At 38.8% G+C, this 15,795-nt stretch overlaps 1 protein-coding gene across 1 annotated transcript in view; it reads left to right on the top strand.

Annotated features, from left to right (window-relative positions):
• LOC125233346 (ATP-binding cassette sub-family G member 1-like) overlaps positions 1 to 15,795 on the top strand; it is a 59,845-nt gene that overhangs the window by 34,236 nt on the left and 9,814 nt on the right. Inside the window, exons 3-6 of the mRNA XM_048139330.1 lie at positions 5,635 to 5,752; positions 7,922 to 8,114; positions 13,150 to 13,295; positions 13,994 to 14,232. Of these exons, the coding sequence (XP_047995287.1) occupies positions 5,635 to 5,752; positions 7,922 to 8,114; positions 13,150 to 13,295; positions 13,994 to 14,232 (696 nt within the window). The remainder of the gene's footprint in view (positions 1 to 5,634; positions 5,753 to 7,921; positions 8,115 to 13,149; positions 13,296 to 13,993; positions 14,233 to 15,795) is intronic.

The raw sequence follows: 15,795 nt of genomic DNA, 5'->3' as shown, positions 1-15,795 counted from the left end.
ATTCCTATACCAAAAAAAGTTGTACCAATCATTACACACCCGTATGGACTTATGTACATGTCGTAAGCATAATATCGCTAAAGTTTGTCATGACCCGTGAATTTAAAAATACGCATGTATCGTGCTAAATGGAGCAGGGTCACGTCAATCAAATAATATGATCGAGGCGCCAACTTTAATGTAGACTCTCGTCGTTCATTTTATTACCCGGTATATTATGTACATGCATGTATTTCATATAATTTACTTAAAACAAAGGGAAATAATTCTTAACAATACCAAATATTCAAATATACATTGTAAATATAAATAGGTACATAAATATAAAGGTATGAAATGCTGTGTTATGAGCAGAACATTGGTTCGTATTTTGTGTTGTATTTCTTAGGCCCACTTGCACCAACCACTTAACTCAGGGTTAGTGCCCGGCTGTCATCTGTCAAATTCCATATAAAATGGTGGGTTAACCCTCCATTCTCGTTGGTGCAAGTGGCCCTTAGTGCGTTATTATGCTGGTCTACTTATATACCTACATAGAAGCATCTAGGTATAGAAATTTCATCAAATTAGCCATTGAAAATGTCGTTTTATTGTTACTCAACTTGCAATTGAATTTCCAAGTGTGGCACTGAAACTTAAGCAGTGTCATGTGATCTGCCTACCCTATTGGGGAATACAGCCGTGAGTTTATATATGTATGTACATAGTCATAGACAACTCTTGAGTATCGTGAAATTAGTCTTGACAATTGTCTACAATTGTTTACTAAGAATCGTACCTCAATTTTTAGCGCCACATATTAAATACTATCATAACTACACTGATGATGCCTACAATGTGTTTTAAATGTGTATTGACGTGATATCATGATATTAAAATAAATAATAAATATGTCATTTGTTCTTATAAAAAATAAATACACGCAAAAATGTTTGATGAAAATATGATTTTGGCCACTTCCAGACTGCGAAATAACGCCATCTAGTTTTAAGCCTAAAAAGCCCATACATTTCAGGGGTATGCTTTTTTGTATGGGCTTTGTCAGTCCTACCTATTACCTATATCGTTCTTGATGTAAACAAACTAATTACTAAATTGACTTCTCCATATTCAGGTGAAACGTGTTCAATATTCACACCTAATGCATTATTTATCCCGAAGCAATTACTCCAAAATTACCTAACCAAGGATCGGTGTTGAAAACTATACTGCCTACAACTACGTCCGTTTTGGATGTATTTGTATTCCAGCTAACAATGTATTTCCTTTTAAAAGCATCTGCTGAGTGGATTAATAATTTCAAAGTTCCTTACAATTACGGAAGAGGTAAAACTAGCAACACTACCTTTTTTTGTTACTACAGTCAGCAGCAGAAGTATTTAGCTAAGCGGGGCAGCTGTGCGCTCGAACTAACTAACTGTCCAGACCCCACAGACAGAGTGCTCTTGGGGACTTCTGTTATCCGAAAGGCGAGTGTGCAGGACAGGCAGTCAAGCATTTGCACTATTTGTAAGTGCGATAGGAACGGTTTAATCATTTAACGCGCGACCATGCTTGCTTGTCAGGACTCTCTACCTCTGGCTTACCTTGGATTCCTTAGCGCTCCTTCTACTCGTACTCACGTAATTCAAAATGAAAAGTAGATATTAAGCCTGAATTGACTCGTCAGTTAAACAGATCCATGTTACTTAAAGAAAATTTGACGTGTCTACGTTTGGTTTGTCATAAGCAGCTTTGAGAAAATTATTTTCCAAAACCCGGATAAAATTATAATCACCTTAAAGATTGAAACCAAAATAAATCCTATAGAACTTGTCTTATGTCCATATGAGTTTACTAAAAGGAAAAGACCATGAAAAAAATAATTACGACCGTAGCCATCTTGATATAAATTTTGTTTTTTTTTGCCACGTTTTACCCACTTTACCTACTGTTTCTGGTAGCTGTCAATAATGAGCATAATATATAACAATGACGCTTTAGGTAAACGTTTTAACCCTGAAATAAACAGATTTCTTAAATAAACTTATTTTTAAACCGGTATAAGGACTAGGGTATCATATCTCTATTAACTCATTAGCCTATTACTTAGTCACGAACATCCACGATAATGGGCAACTAGAGGGTTGTCTGTAATTGCTGGTACACTTTTTCACCCATAGCATTTTTTCCCGATTCTCAGTAACTGATATCAATTACATGACTAGTGACTAATTAAACGTACACGGAACGTTTGCAGATAATTCATTCCTATTAAGATGCGACGCATGTGACGCGTGGCGCGGAATACGTAATGGGAAGAAATCCGTTGTCTCGCTATCAATCATCAGCAATGACCTCGAAGTTCATGACCCTGGTGGCTCACGGCGTCGTCTGTATTTCCGCTGAACCCTGTGTGATAGCTCAAAATGATGATGTTTTTTTAACAATGGTACTCCAGAATCATTATCGATCTTCTCTTGTTTACATTGCGTCAGTTTTTATCTATAAACAATGGCGATTAAGCATATATTATTGTTTCTGGGTTATGGGCTTGTGCACACTGTGCACACGCGCGTTACATTCCCTACATTTGGTTTTGTCTAGCTTACAAACACCACGAGATACTTTTCCCTACAAAATTATGATGATTGAGCATGGCTATTATAAGCAGAGCTCGGCAGGGGTGAGCCATTTTGACGTCACTTATGTCAAATGTAGACATTAATATAGATACACTTTAGAAAGAAATATTAAAATAAAAGAAAATAAAACTTTATTAATTATAATTAAACTAAAATGTCAATGCCTTATGTACAAAACGAGTAGATACTAAGTTTTCTTATTTATTCTAAATTTTCTTCATTATTGTAATAAACAACTGTAAGTTTTTCTATATTTTCAATTTTCAACGCATTTCTTCTTGAGTTTAAGATCCACTTATAGATAGAAAAAGATCTTTCTACGTCCACTGAAGTGAGTGGAGTGAAATTATACATTAATTAATTAATTAATTTGTTAATAGCGACGTAAATATCGTAGCGGAAAGGCAGCCTAAATAAAATATTTTTTTAGCTATTAAATTACACCACATATCGAATGACAAGGCATGTCCATATTGTGCAAACTCTGAAAAACAGCTCACCCCCGCCGAGCTCTGATTATAAGTTTTAAATAAATGTTACTCGATAGCGAGTACGTCACGGAAAATAAATGTAGTTGTTGGTCCTAGTAACCGTATCAATACAATGAATGTCATTTTCCGTGTCGTTTTCGATACCAAGATTAACAAGTAACGTACATATAACCGAGTCGCACTAGCGTACGCTCGTAAATAGTTATTTGTTTTACAAGGGGGCAAAGTTGTTTAACCGCACGTGCCAATATTGAAGCCCGAGCAAGAGAAAGATTCCAATATTGAACCGCGAGCGTAGCGAGTGGTTCAAAAAGTGGAATCTTAAGCGTTGCGAGGGTTTCAAGGCACGAAGGTTAAGCAAACTTTGCCGCCGAGTGAAACACAAAATTTTTCACCACACCAACTGGTAAAGGCTTTCTTTGCTATTCGAAAACAGATAGCAAAATTGCATTTTATCCACACGGGGGCAAAGTAATTTCATACAAATTTTAACTCGATGTCTTAATGTGGGTGCTAGATTTTACCTATAAATGATGATTTTGAATCATAAATATTGAATAAATTGATGAATTTGATTTAGTTTGATGTTTTATAGTCAGTATTTTGTTCGTGTTGGTGTGGTGAAAATTTTTGTGTTTCACTCGGTGGCAAAGTTTGTTTAACCTTCGTGCCTTGATACCCTCGCAACGCTCAAGATTCCACTTTTTGAACCACTCGCTACGCTCGCGGTTCAATATTGGAATCTTTCGCTTGCTCAGGTATCAAAATTGGCGTGCGGTTAAACAACTACTTTGCCCCCTTGTAAAACAAATAACTATTTCACCACACCAACACGAACAAAATACTGACTATAAAACATAAAACTAAATCAAATCTATCAATTTGTTCAATATTTATAATTCAAAACCATCATTTATAGGTAATTTCTACCAGCCAGTTCAAGATATCAAGTTAAAATTTGTATGAAATTACTTTGCACTCTTGTGGATAAAATGCAATTTTGCTATCTGTTATCGAATAGCAAAGTAAGCCTTTTATCAGTTGGTGTGGTGAAAAAACTATTTTATAACAGCTCTATGTAAAAATATTTGGAATGTAATTTTTTGCATAGTTGTTTTCTGTTCTTATCGGTTTATACCGCTATATAGGACGAGGAAGTTCTCTAAAATTCACTTATAAAACTTTAATGAATCCTCATAAAGTTTTTGCTTAAGTAATTCGTATTCTGGGTAACAACTATTGACGTCAATACTGATGAATGAACTGTCAGTCAGAAGCTATTGATGGGTAGATTGTGATACGAATATTTTCCGCGACATTAGACGGGATCCCATATGTTAAACACATCTGTTTGACGTCATGGGAACGGATCTACATTGCTCTTTGAATACCTAAATCATTTTGATCAGTTGGTCACTTACCAATCTCAAGGTGATGTAAACTAAAGTCTTATCATTATCAATCTGCGTACAGGCAGCTTACGATCCCAGTAAATTAAATAACAGTCGGGTTCATCCATAGAAATAGATTGGTGCACGGTTGTAAGCAGTGGACATATTTTTTTCAGGAGATTTTTTATCGCACTAGTGCGAGAAATGGTGTCTATGTCGAAACTCGAAACTTCGAACCATATGTACTAAAAAACATCGTACAATACACATGCAAAGAGGAAATTCCTAACTCGTATCGGTTTAAAACACTCACTTCACTCGATTTTTAATCACCGCCGCTCTATTCGGACTTCCTCTTTTACGCACTTGTATCGTACTATACAATTGGATTACAATTAATAGGCAGGTAATAGGTACTATAGTCGTATTGGATAATTATAAGTAGTAAGTAAATGTACCTATGCCAAAAAAATGCTAATTAAGTAAATATATGTATGCTCTTTAGCGATAAGACCGCCTTTTGTTTTACCTCTTAAGTTGTTGTTTACACTTACTATGTTGTTTCCTGTATTGAGGTGTGCAATAAAGAGTATTTGTATTGTATTGTACCTAAATGTAAATCCGAGGTGACAATAAACCTATAAAAAGCCGGCCGGCATAATTATCGGTGTTACGTGACAACTCTCACACTCCATTTCACATAGCGGTTTTATCGATGACGGTGGTTTTATTTATTAATAGAGATCATTTCAATCAACGCTTAATTAATTATATATTCGTTCTCTATCCCCGACAAGATGTGTACCTTACATATCTGGAATGGGGGGATTCCAACTAATCGGAAAAAATCTGTAACTTATTTAAAAAACATGTTAACCCTGTTATTTTGCTTATAAAAGCTTTCAAACCTATATCGGTCATATTTTGTTATGAAATACCTACAATAAAACGTATTGTAACTAATTACTAATCAATCACATTTTCTACGTCAATCTGAACTCGTTCAAAAGATGGGCTGGGCTACGTCAAGAATCAATTGTTTAATGTGAATTATTCATGATACCTACGACTATTAGGTATTTCGTTTTCGTTTACTGTGTTTTAACTTATATTTTTATTTCTTTACAGAACCTAGGAATATTTTAGATGGCGTAGATGGGTGTTTCAAGCCAGGCGAGCTCACAGCCATCATGGGGCCGTCGGGAGCTGGGAAAACTACCCTCCTCAATATACTGGCCGGTTACACGTAAGTATCAAGTCTAATGTATATTAATTAGATGTGAAATTTTATGCTTCTGGTGGATGTCAGTTACTAAATCAGTTCAAGCAAACTGAAATATTGAAAAAAAAACAGGATAGACCTGGATTTTACTTAGAATCATAATCCTGTGGTGATAAGAGATGGCAATTAGTAATTAATAGTTAAAAGTAGGAACTAATTAAGACGAGGAAGAAGTGACTTTAGTGAATAATTTTGCTGGTATGGTTTTTCGTGTTAAACTTATTTGCACAAATACTAGAACAAACTAGGAAACAATTATGAGAGCATTTTAGGTGACCAACGAGGGAAATCCCCGTTTTTGTAATGTAAACTACATTAAAGTGGCAAATATGCGGAGTTTGTTCAGCTGACGTAAAGTACGTATATATGAACAGAATAGTCTTCCTGGCCAACGCTAGGCCTACAACAGTTTATCTTCTTAAATATTATTTATTTGTAAATAAATACTAAACACTTAGCATATCCTTCATAATTAAGTATGACTATAACAAGTATATAGGTATAATAACAACAATAAATAGGTAGTAGGTACTCAACGCCTAAATAAATATTTTTTTTATTCAATTTGATTGGATGGGTCCATTGCACCAAGACATGTAATTTTACGAATTAAATTATAATTTACGTTTGCAATTTCCCTTACTTTTATTTCGAAGTTACATTATTATTGAGAAATGCGTTTGGTACAACCAACTCGTAAATATTACAGACTAAAATAGAAAAAAATAATGAACACTTTTGCTTTATCCATTGTTTTTGGTGATCACGATACGCAGATGTCTTAACCCTTCACAGCGTTCGTGATCAACGAGGGACTGAAGAAAAACCATTAACAAACAAACTCGCGTTAGGGACTGGTCCCACCAAAATCGAGTATAGTATGAATTTTTCGCTTTAGCCGTAATCTGTTAAACAAAGGCCTTTGTTTCTATTATTCCCGGCGGCTAGCTCCCGTTTCAACAGCACGTGCTAAAGTCTCAGTGTAGTTAAAAAGCAACTATCATGATAGCAATAAGGTTCAAATTTATTAAACAGTTTGCAGTATGCAGGTAACTTTTTTGAAGATGACAAAACGTGTTATCTCCGAAAGGTCTTTTTATGGATTTGAACCTTATTACTATCATGATAGTTGCTTTTTAACTACACTGAGACTATAGCACGTGCCGTTTAAACGGGAGCTAGCCGCCGTGAATAATAGAAACAAAGGGCTTTTTTTTTATAAATGGGCTTACTCTTGACCACAGACTAGCCAAAGGCAAAGACGTGGCCTACGATGGAGTGAGCTCGCCCAGAAGATGCCTGTTCACTCTTGATTTGAAGGTTGCCGGGTTATATGAGCTCGGAAATATAGCCGCCGGCAAGGAATTCCACTCCTTGGCAGTGCGCATAAGAAAAGAAGAAGCAAAGCGCTACGATTACGGCTAAAGCGAAAAGTTCATCTCAGAAAATTCACACTATACCGCTCCACGGGACTTTACACGGGAGCGACTATCGTTTGTTCGTTTCTATAGCCGATGGCTCATATGTAGCTTAGGTACTCTCTTTTGCTGGGACCAGGGTACGTAGCCAAATGCACAAATACTCACGATAATATGCGATTAAATGCAATGCCCTATCAGTGTGCCATGTGTTACTTAAAATATTATTGTATCAACTTTTTACCATGGTCCGCAATAAAGTATTTTATTCTATTCTATTCTATATATGTTTCGCAGCTATCTATCTCTATCCTTCTTGCGTATTGGCACGACAGAGCTAGACTTCATTTCTGTCGGCGTCTGGCGTCGACGATTTCCTACATAAAGCGTAAGCGATTGTGACGAAGGCTAGATACCCTGGATGGTGGTACACACATACATACAATCACGCCTGTGTCCCATGAAGGGGTAGGCAGAGCACATGAAACTACTCAGGTTTCAGTGCCACTCTTGGCAAATAGGGGGTTGAAAGAAAACGAAACCGTGACATTGCAGTGACAGGTTGCCAGCTTTTCGCCTACGCCACAATTTAACCCATATCCCACAGTCGCCTTCTACGACACCCACGGGAAGAAAGGGGGTGGTGAAATTCTTAACCCGTCACCACACGGGCACTATGGTGGTACTATTATTAATTAATTCCCGTTGTCCCCAGCACCCGCGGCGCCAAAGGCGAGATCTCCGTGAACGGCGTGTGCGCGTGCGCATCCCAGTCGGGCGGGCGCGGCGGCGCGCGCTACATCCGGCAGCACGACGACCTGCGCGCCTACCTCACGGTCTACGAGGCCATGGCCCTCGCTGCGGCACTCAAGCTGGCCGACTTCTCGCCGGTCGAGAGGAAGGAGAAAGTTAGTATGCCCTACAAACGGTATAAATAATAATAATAAATAAATTTACAAGGGGGCAAAGTAGTTGTTTAACCGCACGTGCCAATATTGATATGATACCCGAGCAAGCGAAAGATTCCAAAATTGAACCGCGAGTGGTTCAAAAAGTGGAATCTTGAGCGTTGCGAGGGTATCAAGGCACGAAGGTTAAACAAACTTTGCCACCGAGTGAAACACAAAAATTTTCACCACACCAACACGAACAAAATACTGACTATAAAACATCAAAATAAATGAAATCTATCAATGTATTCAATATTAATGATTCAAAATCATCATTTATAGGTAAAATCTATCAGCCAAATTAAGACATCGAGTTAAAATTCGTATGAAATTACTTTGCCCCCTTGTGGATAAAATGCAATTTTGCTATCTGTTTTCGAATAACAAAGAAAGCCTTTACCAGTTGGTGTGGTGAAAAATATATTTTTATCTATACAGTGCGTAAACGTAATAAGGGCGATAAATGAAACTAGGCATATAATTCAATATTGTTATCATTAATTAAGAGGTTAATTAAGATTTCGGGGAGACGGGCCTCGTTAGCATTGTGCTGCAATTCGTCTAGGAGAAGGAATACTCCAAAATATAACCCGGGGAGATGGGCCTCGTCAGCATCGTGCTGCAACCTATCTAGGAGAAGGAAAACTCTGAAATAAAACCCCCAATCCAAGGTGTAAACCGACCCGTGCCGAGGGATGCGTGGCCAGAGGGAGTCTGGTTTATAACGGAGGGTGTCTGTGTTGGCGGTCACAGGACACTAGGTATACCCGCCTTACCTTAATATAGGGCTCTGCTGGGGTGGACTTGTTATCCCTACTACTCGTGGGAACGCAATGGAGATTTTGAAAAACAATAATCATCCGCATGGCGGCGATGCGGTACGCCACCCATCACGTCTCGTTTCTTACGAGGGCGAGAAGCGGCTCACGGAGAGCCGTTTTGCTACATTGAATGTTGGAGGAGGAATGAATGAGAAATGTAATGAGGTTTTGCAGATGATGGAAGAAAGAAGGATCGATGTCCTTTGTGTGAATGAGACAAAGCGGAAGGGATGTGACACCACCACACATGGGGCTTACACGGCGTACTGGTGGTGCCAAGCTCAGATCGAGCCAGTAAGGGAGTCGGTGTCATACTCTCCGCTAGGATGGCTGAATGTGCAAATGAATTTGAGTGCGTAAGTCCCAGGTTGATATGGATTAGAATGAAAGTGGGCATGATAAGGATATTTGTGCTCGGGGTTTACGCTCCTGTAGATCAGGGAGCGGGAAACTCCCAGCATACACAGGATGAAAGGCGAATGTTTTGGGACGAAGTGAGAGACGTTTTAAGAGTGTGCAAGGATAATGAAAGGATAATAATGTTAGGTGATTTTAATAGTTGGGTAGGAGTCAAGAGAGTTGGGTGTGAAAGGGTTCTAGGTATGCATGGCGACGATAGAGTGAATGAGAATGGAAGGAACTTGTTAGAGATTTGCCTCGAGTGGAACCTTTGTGTGGCAAACACAATGTTTGCTCACAAATGGATACATTTGTACACTCGAGAGGCAGAGAACGTGAGGAAAAGTATGATAGATTTTATAATCGTGGATGATAGAATGAAGAAGAATGTTCTGGACGCTAGGGTGTATCGTGGGTCAGGTATCCATACTGACCACTTCCTGGTAATGTGCCGAATAAGTGGTCTGTTCAAAGGGTTGCGATCACGACCTCGTGCGGCCCCTAGCGTTTTAGACCGAATAAAAGTGGAATGTTTGCAAGAAGAAAGCGCAAGTGAAGAGTACGTCAGTAAATTGAAGAATGAGTTTGAAAGTTTGGATGATATAGATGAGATTGATGAATTATGGAGCAACTTTAAAAATAAAGTTGTAAGTGTGGCTAGGGTAGTGTGTGGTGTGAGTAAAAGGAACAAAGGAGGAAAGGTGAAGAATGTGTGGTTCGATAAGGAAGTGCAAGAGGCGGTATGTGAGAAGAAGAAGCTATGGCGGGATTGGTTAGCAGCACGAGCTAATCAAAGAGCCCATAAAGCCTCTTTTGATGAGGTGAATGTAGCGAAGGATAACTATAGAAGTATGAAAGTGCGTGTGAAAGAATTAGTTAAAAGAAAGAAAGATGAACTTAATGATCAAATGGGTGAAAGATTGTCGCAAGATTTTCAGACGAACATAAAGTTCTTCTGGAAATCCGTTCGCCTAGCCAGAGTTAAGAGTTCAGACTCTGAGCTAAAATCGGTGAAAGATTCGAATGGAAGTTTGCTGAATGGGGAAGAATGTATTCTAAAGAGATGGCAGGAGTATTTTGAAAGCCTGTTTGAAAGGGAGGAAGCAAATATGCTAACCTCAGGTTTGAATGGAAACTTATCAATGGATGAAATTAGTATGGATGAGATTGTGAAAGCATTGAAAGGTATGAAATCAGGTAAGGCTGCAGGATATGACAAGGTCTCCGCCGAGATGCTGAAGGCTGGACAGGGCATTGTAGCGAGTCAGTTGTATCGCCTTTTCAATTTGTGCTTCAGTACCGGCCGGGTACCTAAGGACTGGTGCAAGGCCGTCATCGTTCCTCTTTACAAGGGAAAAGGCTCACGACTGGACTGCAAAAACTACAGGGGCATTAGCTTACTCAGCATCGTCGGAAAACTGTATGCGAAAGTGTTGATTGAGAGAGTAGTGAGAGTAACCGACGAGAAAGTGTGGGATGCACAGGCGGGATTTAGAAAGGGTATGGGATGTTCGGATCAAGTCTTTTCCTTACGATGCATAGCCGAAAAGTTTTTGGCCAAAGGTCAAAAGGTCTATTGCGCTTTCGTGGACTTGGAAAAGGCGTATGATAGAGTGATGAGGAATGAATTGTGGTCGGTAGTGTCCATGTATGGAGTAGGCAGTCAACTCGTTCAAGCACTGAAATCTCTTTATGAGGATTCCAGTGCTTGCGTGAGAATAAACGGGTCATACACTGAGTGGTTTAGCATCGAAAAGGGTGTTAGACAGGGATGTGTAGCGTCGCCGTGGCTGTTTAATTTATTCATGGATAGTTGTTTGCAAGATCTGAAAGATTATGAGTGTGGGTTGAGAATGGAAGGGTTACTGGTCAAATGTCTCCTATATGCCGATGACCTAGTATTACTTGCGTCGTCGGCCGAGGAGTTACAACTGATGGTAACAAGAGTGCATGCATCCTTCGAGAGGAAAGGAATGAGAATGAATGTCAGTAAGACGAAAGTAATGGTATTTGAAAGAGATGAGATTATGACAGATTGCGAAATTGAGATCGATAATGAAAGTTTGGAACAAGTGAAAGAGTTTGTGTATTTGGGAACGTTGTTTACAAGGGACGGTAAACATGGAAAAGATATTGAAAGGAGAGTGAATGCTGGGAATAGAGTGAATGGAGCACTAAACGCTTTTATGGGCAGCCAGAAAGTGTCACAAAAAGCACGTCTGGCAGTGCATAGAGGAGTTTTGGTGCCTACACTTATGTATGGTAGTGAAAGTTGGGTGTGGGAGAAAAGACTTCAAAGTCAAGTGAATGCCGTGGAAATGAGAGCGTTAAGAAGCATGGCTGGTGTAAAGTTGAGTGATAGGATCAGAAATAGCGTGATAAGAGAGAAGTGTGGAGTGGATGTAGATGTGGTGACAAAGATTGAGATGGGTATGTTAAGGTGGTTTGGGCATGTAGAGAGGATGGATGAGAGGAGATTAACGAAGAAAGTATATGAAAAAGGAGTGGAAGGGTCAGTTGGTAGTGGAAGACCTAGGCGAACTTTTCTTGATCAAATCGGGGAAATATTGCAAAAAGGCCAGGTCAGAAGTACTCGAAACCGACGAGCGTGTATGAGAAACGTTATGAAAGTGTTTGAAGCGAAAGTGGTTTGTCAGGATCGTAGTAAATGGAAATCCGTGATCTCTGCCTACCCCTCTGGGAAACAGGCGTGATTGTATGTATGTATGTATGTATGTAATTAAGAGGTGTTTTTGAGTTACTCTTAATTTTCAGCCAATAATTAATTTTTGAAAAAAATTCCAGCAGCAATGTACTGTAAACGTGGATGCGATGACAATCAATAACAACTGTCAACGAGCGTTTAACGCGAGAGTGTTTGCATTACGTTGCGGGCCGAATTAATTTGTATGGATAAAAAAAAATTCAATTTTAAGTAAAAGTTATCTAATTCCATTTTTTATGTCCTATACTCACCACCGTTAAGAGGTTCGCCCGTATTAGGTTTACACCCTGTAGATTTATCCTATTAGATAAGTTATTCAATATCTCAGATACTTTTGGTACGTTGTTTCATCCGCTAGTATTGATGCTGACTGTACAGCCCGTGAGATTTGAAAAGGACCTTCTGTTTTCGGGGGAAATCGGACGTACGATACCGTGCCGTACGTACCAGTACGATCTCTCAGCTTTCATTTATTATGCAAAGTAAATATACGAGTACCTACGTCAATTTTTTTTCTCTAGACTCAATATGGGTGAAAAGTAGGTATTAAAAGTAAAATACCTTAATACTAATCTTCACTCTTGATATTGACATATTCGAGCTAAATCAGCCTTAATCTAATTGAGAGCTAATTTTAAACGTATGACCTCTAACTGGGTCGAATCAATCCATAATCTAATTTACCCACACTAGAAACCATAACTTTATTTGCATGTGCATATGAAGGTAACGGGAAAGCTCAATCAAACATACACGTCCCACATAGACGACCCGCCATTAAAGCTAACGAGCGTGTAAACACACAGCTGCATTGGAGAAAGCGAGGCGCTCAACCATTCTTCTATCTATACCAATTAGAAATGAATAGGTACGCTAAACTGAACTGCAACACTGTATTAAAATGTTTCATATTTTAAAAGTTCACTGAGTATGTTCTACAGCGAGTGTATGTTTACTTTTGTTGTACTTACCTATGACATTGCATCAATACCTACAATACAGCTTCAATTGTATCGGTTATAATAATTATAATTTTCTTATATTTCAGGTATATGAAATTCTTTCATTACTCGGGCTCAGTGGAGCGGCTCAGACCCTTTGCAGAGACCTCTCTGGGGGGCAGAGAAGACGGCTCGGAGTCGCCTTAGAACTCCTCTCAGACCCATCTTTACTGTTCCTAGACGAGCCTACTACGTAAGTCAACCTTTTCTTATTATCATCATTCTTGCGTTATCCCGGCATTCGCCATGGCTCGTGAGAGCCTGGGGTCGTTTTTGGCAACTAAACCCAAGGTTTGGCGTAGACACTAGCTTTACGAAAGCCTGCCATCTGACCTGCCAACCCAAAGGGTAAAGGCCGTATTGAAAATAGTCCGGTTTCCTCACGATGTTTTCCTTCACCGAAAAGCGAACTGACAAATATCAAATGACATTTCGCACATATGTTCCGAAAAACTCATTGGTACGAGACGGGGTTCGACCCCACGACCTCCGGATTAAAAGTCGGACGCTCTTACCGATATGCCACCAGCCACTTTTTTTTTCTTAAATCATTGTCACAAAATATTAAACTAAAGTAGTTAAATTGATTAAATTATTCTAAGTATATTAAATAATTGAAATATCGGAAGGCAAAATAATGTTAGTTAATTGTGTTTAACCCTTACTAATAATTCTATACTTGACTTCAAATATCTTCAAGTTGTAAAATCCGACCCGCAGCATTTATGGCACCTGTTAAATAATCTTAATGGAATAATTGCATAGAATTATGTTAAGCGCTGCAATTATTAAGTTATACGTAATTTGCTAAGAATAAATTAACGGCTACGATACCAAGTATCAAGGGCAGATTTGTTGATTTGCCATTAAAATGTAACTTGTAACTTTCAGGGGCTTGGACTCTTCAGCATCAGCGTCACTCATCTCACTGCTGAGCAACCTAGCCCGTGGAGGCCGTACACTGATAGCCACCATTCACCAGCCTTCAGCGCTGCTGTTTGAGAAGATAGACTCCTTATACTGTCTGGTGGACGGCCGGACTCTGTACAAAGGCCCACGGGCTGCGCTACTGCCGGCACTTGCGAGCGCGGGCCTGCATTGCCCACCTTACCATAATCCCGCTGACTTCTGTAAGTACCTACCTGAAGCTTTTTGGCATCAGGCATTTTCGAGAAATATTCAGGGATCCGTTTCTAAGAAAAAGATGACGTGTTGATTATTGTTGAGTTGAATACAGCACCAGTCAAACATATTTTTAACAAATGAAAAATACTTTGTGTACACATTTCTAATACGTAATTTACTATCATATATCTATACATCACATACATAATTATGTATATTTAGTCATGATTTTATCTTGTATCTTAATATGTGTAAAAACTTCCTGTGATTACAATGTAACGAATCAAACGCAGTTGATGCAATCTTACATAAACATATCAAGTGAATACAAACAGCGCAAGATCCACCACAGTCCTGCCTCGTCACAATATGATTCAAAATAGGTAACTATATTGTCAGGTGTTGTATCGGTTTATCATACTCTATCGTTTTTCATTACTCTCTTTTAAATAGCATGAGAAACGTTGCGTGTGCGTTTTATTACAATTGTAAGTAAGTAAGTATGTCAATATGTTATAGTCACGATATTGCACACAGGCTATAAACGGAGTTTCATTTAACATTCGCGAGAAAATCACAATAAAACAAATATCTTGATAAAATTCGATTTCGAATGAAAATTTAAACGCTTGTTTTTTTTTCGGTTAACGACAACGAAAGTGTCAATAAATATTGGTAATCCCAATATAGTATTTTTTCTAGTCCCGAACAATTCGTCATTAACAGGGCCGTGCATAAATCTTTAAAATCCTACATAAAAGTCTATTCCTCAAAACCAGCGTCCGCCGGCTTTCCGCGCATGCGCGCAGTATCGAAAAAACTGAAAACGCATTGTTTGGCTCTGTAACCATGATAACGCATTGTTATAACGATACTGCGCGCGTGCGCGGAAACGCTTTGGGCAGCTGAGCTGACAGTGCAAACCTTTGCGTCAAAATACAGGAAACAGTGTGAATTTCACGAAAGTTATTCAAGAAAACTAACTGCATGGTCGTAGAAAAAGTATTGTATGCAACGATGTTTAACTGAGTCAAAAAATACTCGTGGCGTCCTTATAATAATTTTCGGCTTCGCCTCAAATTGTTACCCACGCCACTCGTCTTTTTTGACCTCCTTTAAACGCCTGTTGCATAAAAGTAAATAAACAAAATAAGTACTTTTTTACTGAATATAACATTTCCATTGCTAGAATTAATCTTTGAATTCCTAAGATGTACCTATTTAAGAAGTGGAACCCCCGAGATTTTCGATAACAAGTAAGAAGTACACGTTATTTTATCACAACGCAAAACACCACTTTCGAGCAAGTATAAGTAGTATTAAAAATAGTGCCTTACCATACCAGTGTGCGTAGCCGAATGCGCAAACGCTCACGATAATATCTCTTTCGTAGCTATCTATCTCTATCGCTCTTGCATATTGGCGCGACAGAGCCAGACTACATTTTTGCGGCTACGGGGCCTGAACTACCTTAAGTAGGTACCTTGATGAGCTTGTTTAACAGCGAGGAAGCCTCATTAAAAGCGCATCGCGTCATAGTTCCGCGTAACCTACTCTTGTTCTATCGA

Source organism: Leguminivora glycinivorella, chromosome 1 (assembly GCF_023078275.1).
Source record: "Leguminivora glycinivorella isolate SPB_JAAS2020 chromosome 1, LegGlyc_1.1, whole genome shotgun sequence".
Taxonomy (NCBI): domain Eukaryota; kingdom Metazoa; phylum Arthropoda; class Insecta; order Lepidoptera; family Tortricidae; genus Leguminivora; species Leguminivora glycinivorella.
The sequence above is the reverse complement of the archived record's forward strand: the minus strand, read 5'-3'. Positions and strand labels throughout refer to the sequence as shown.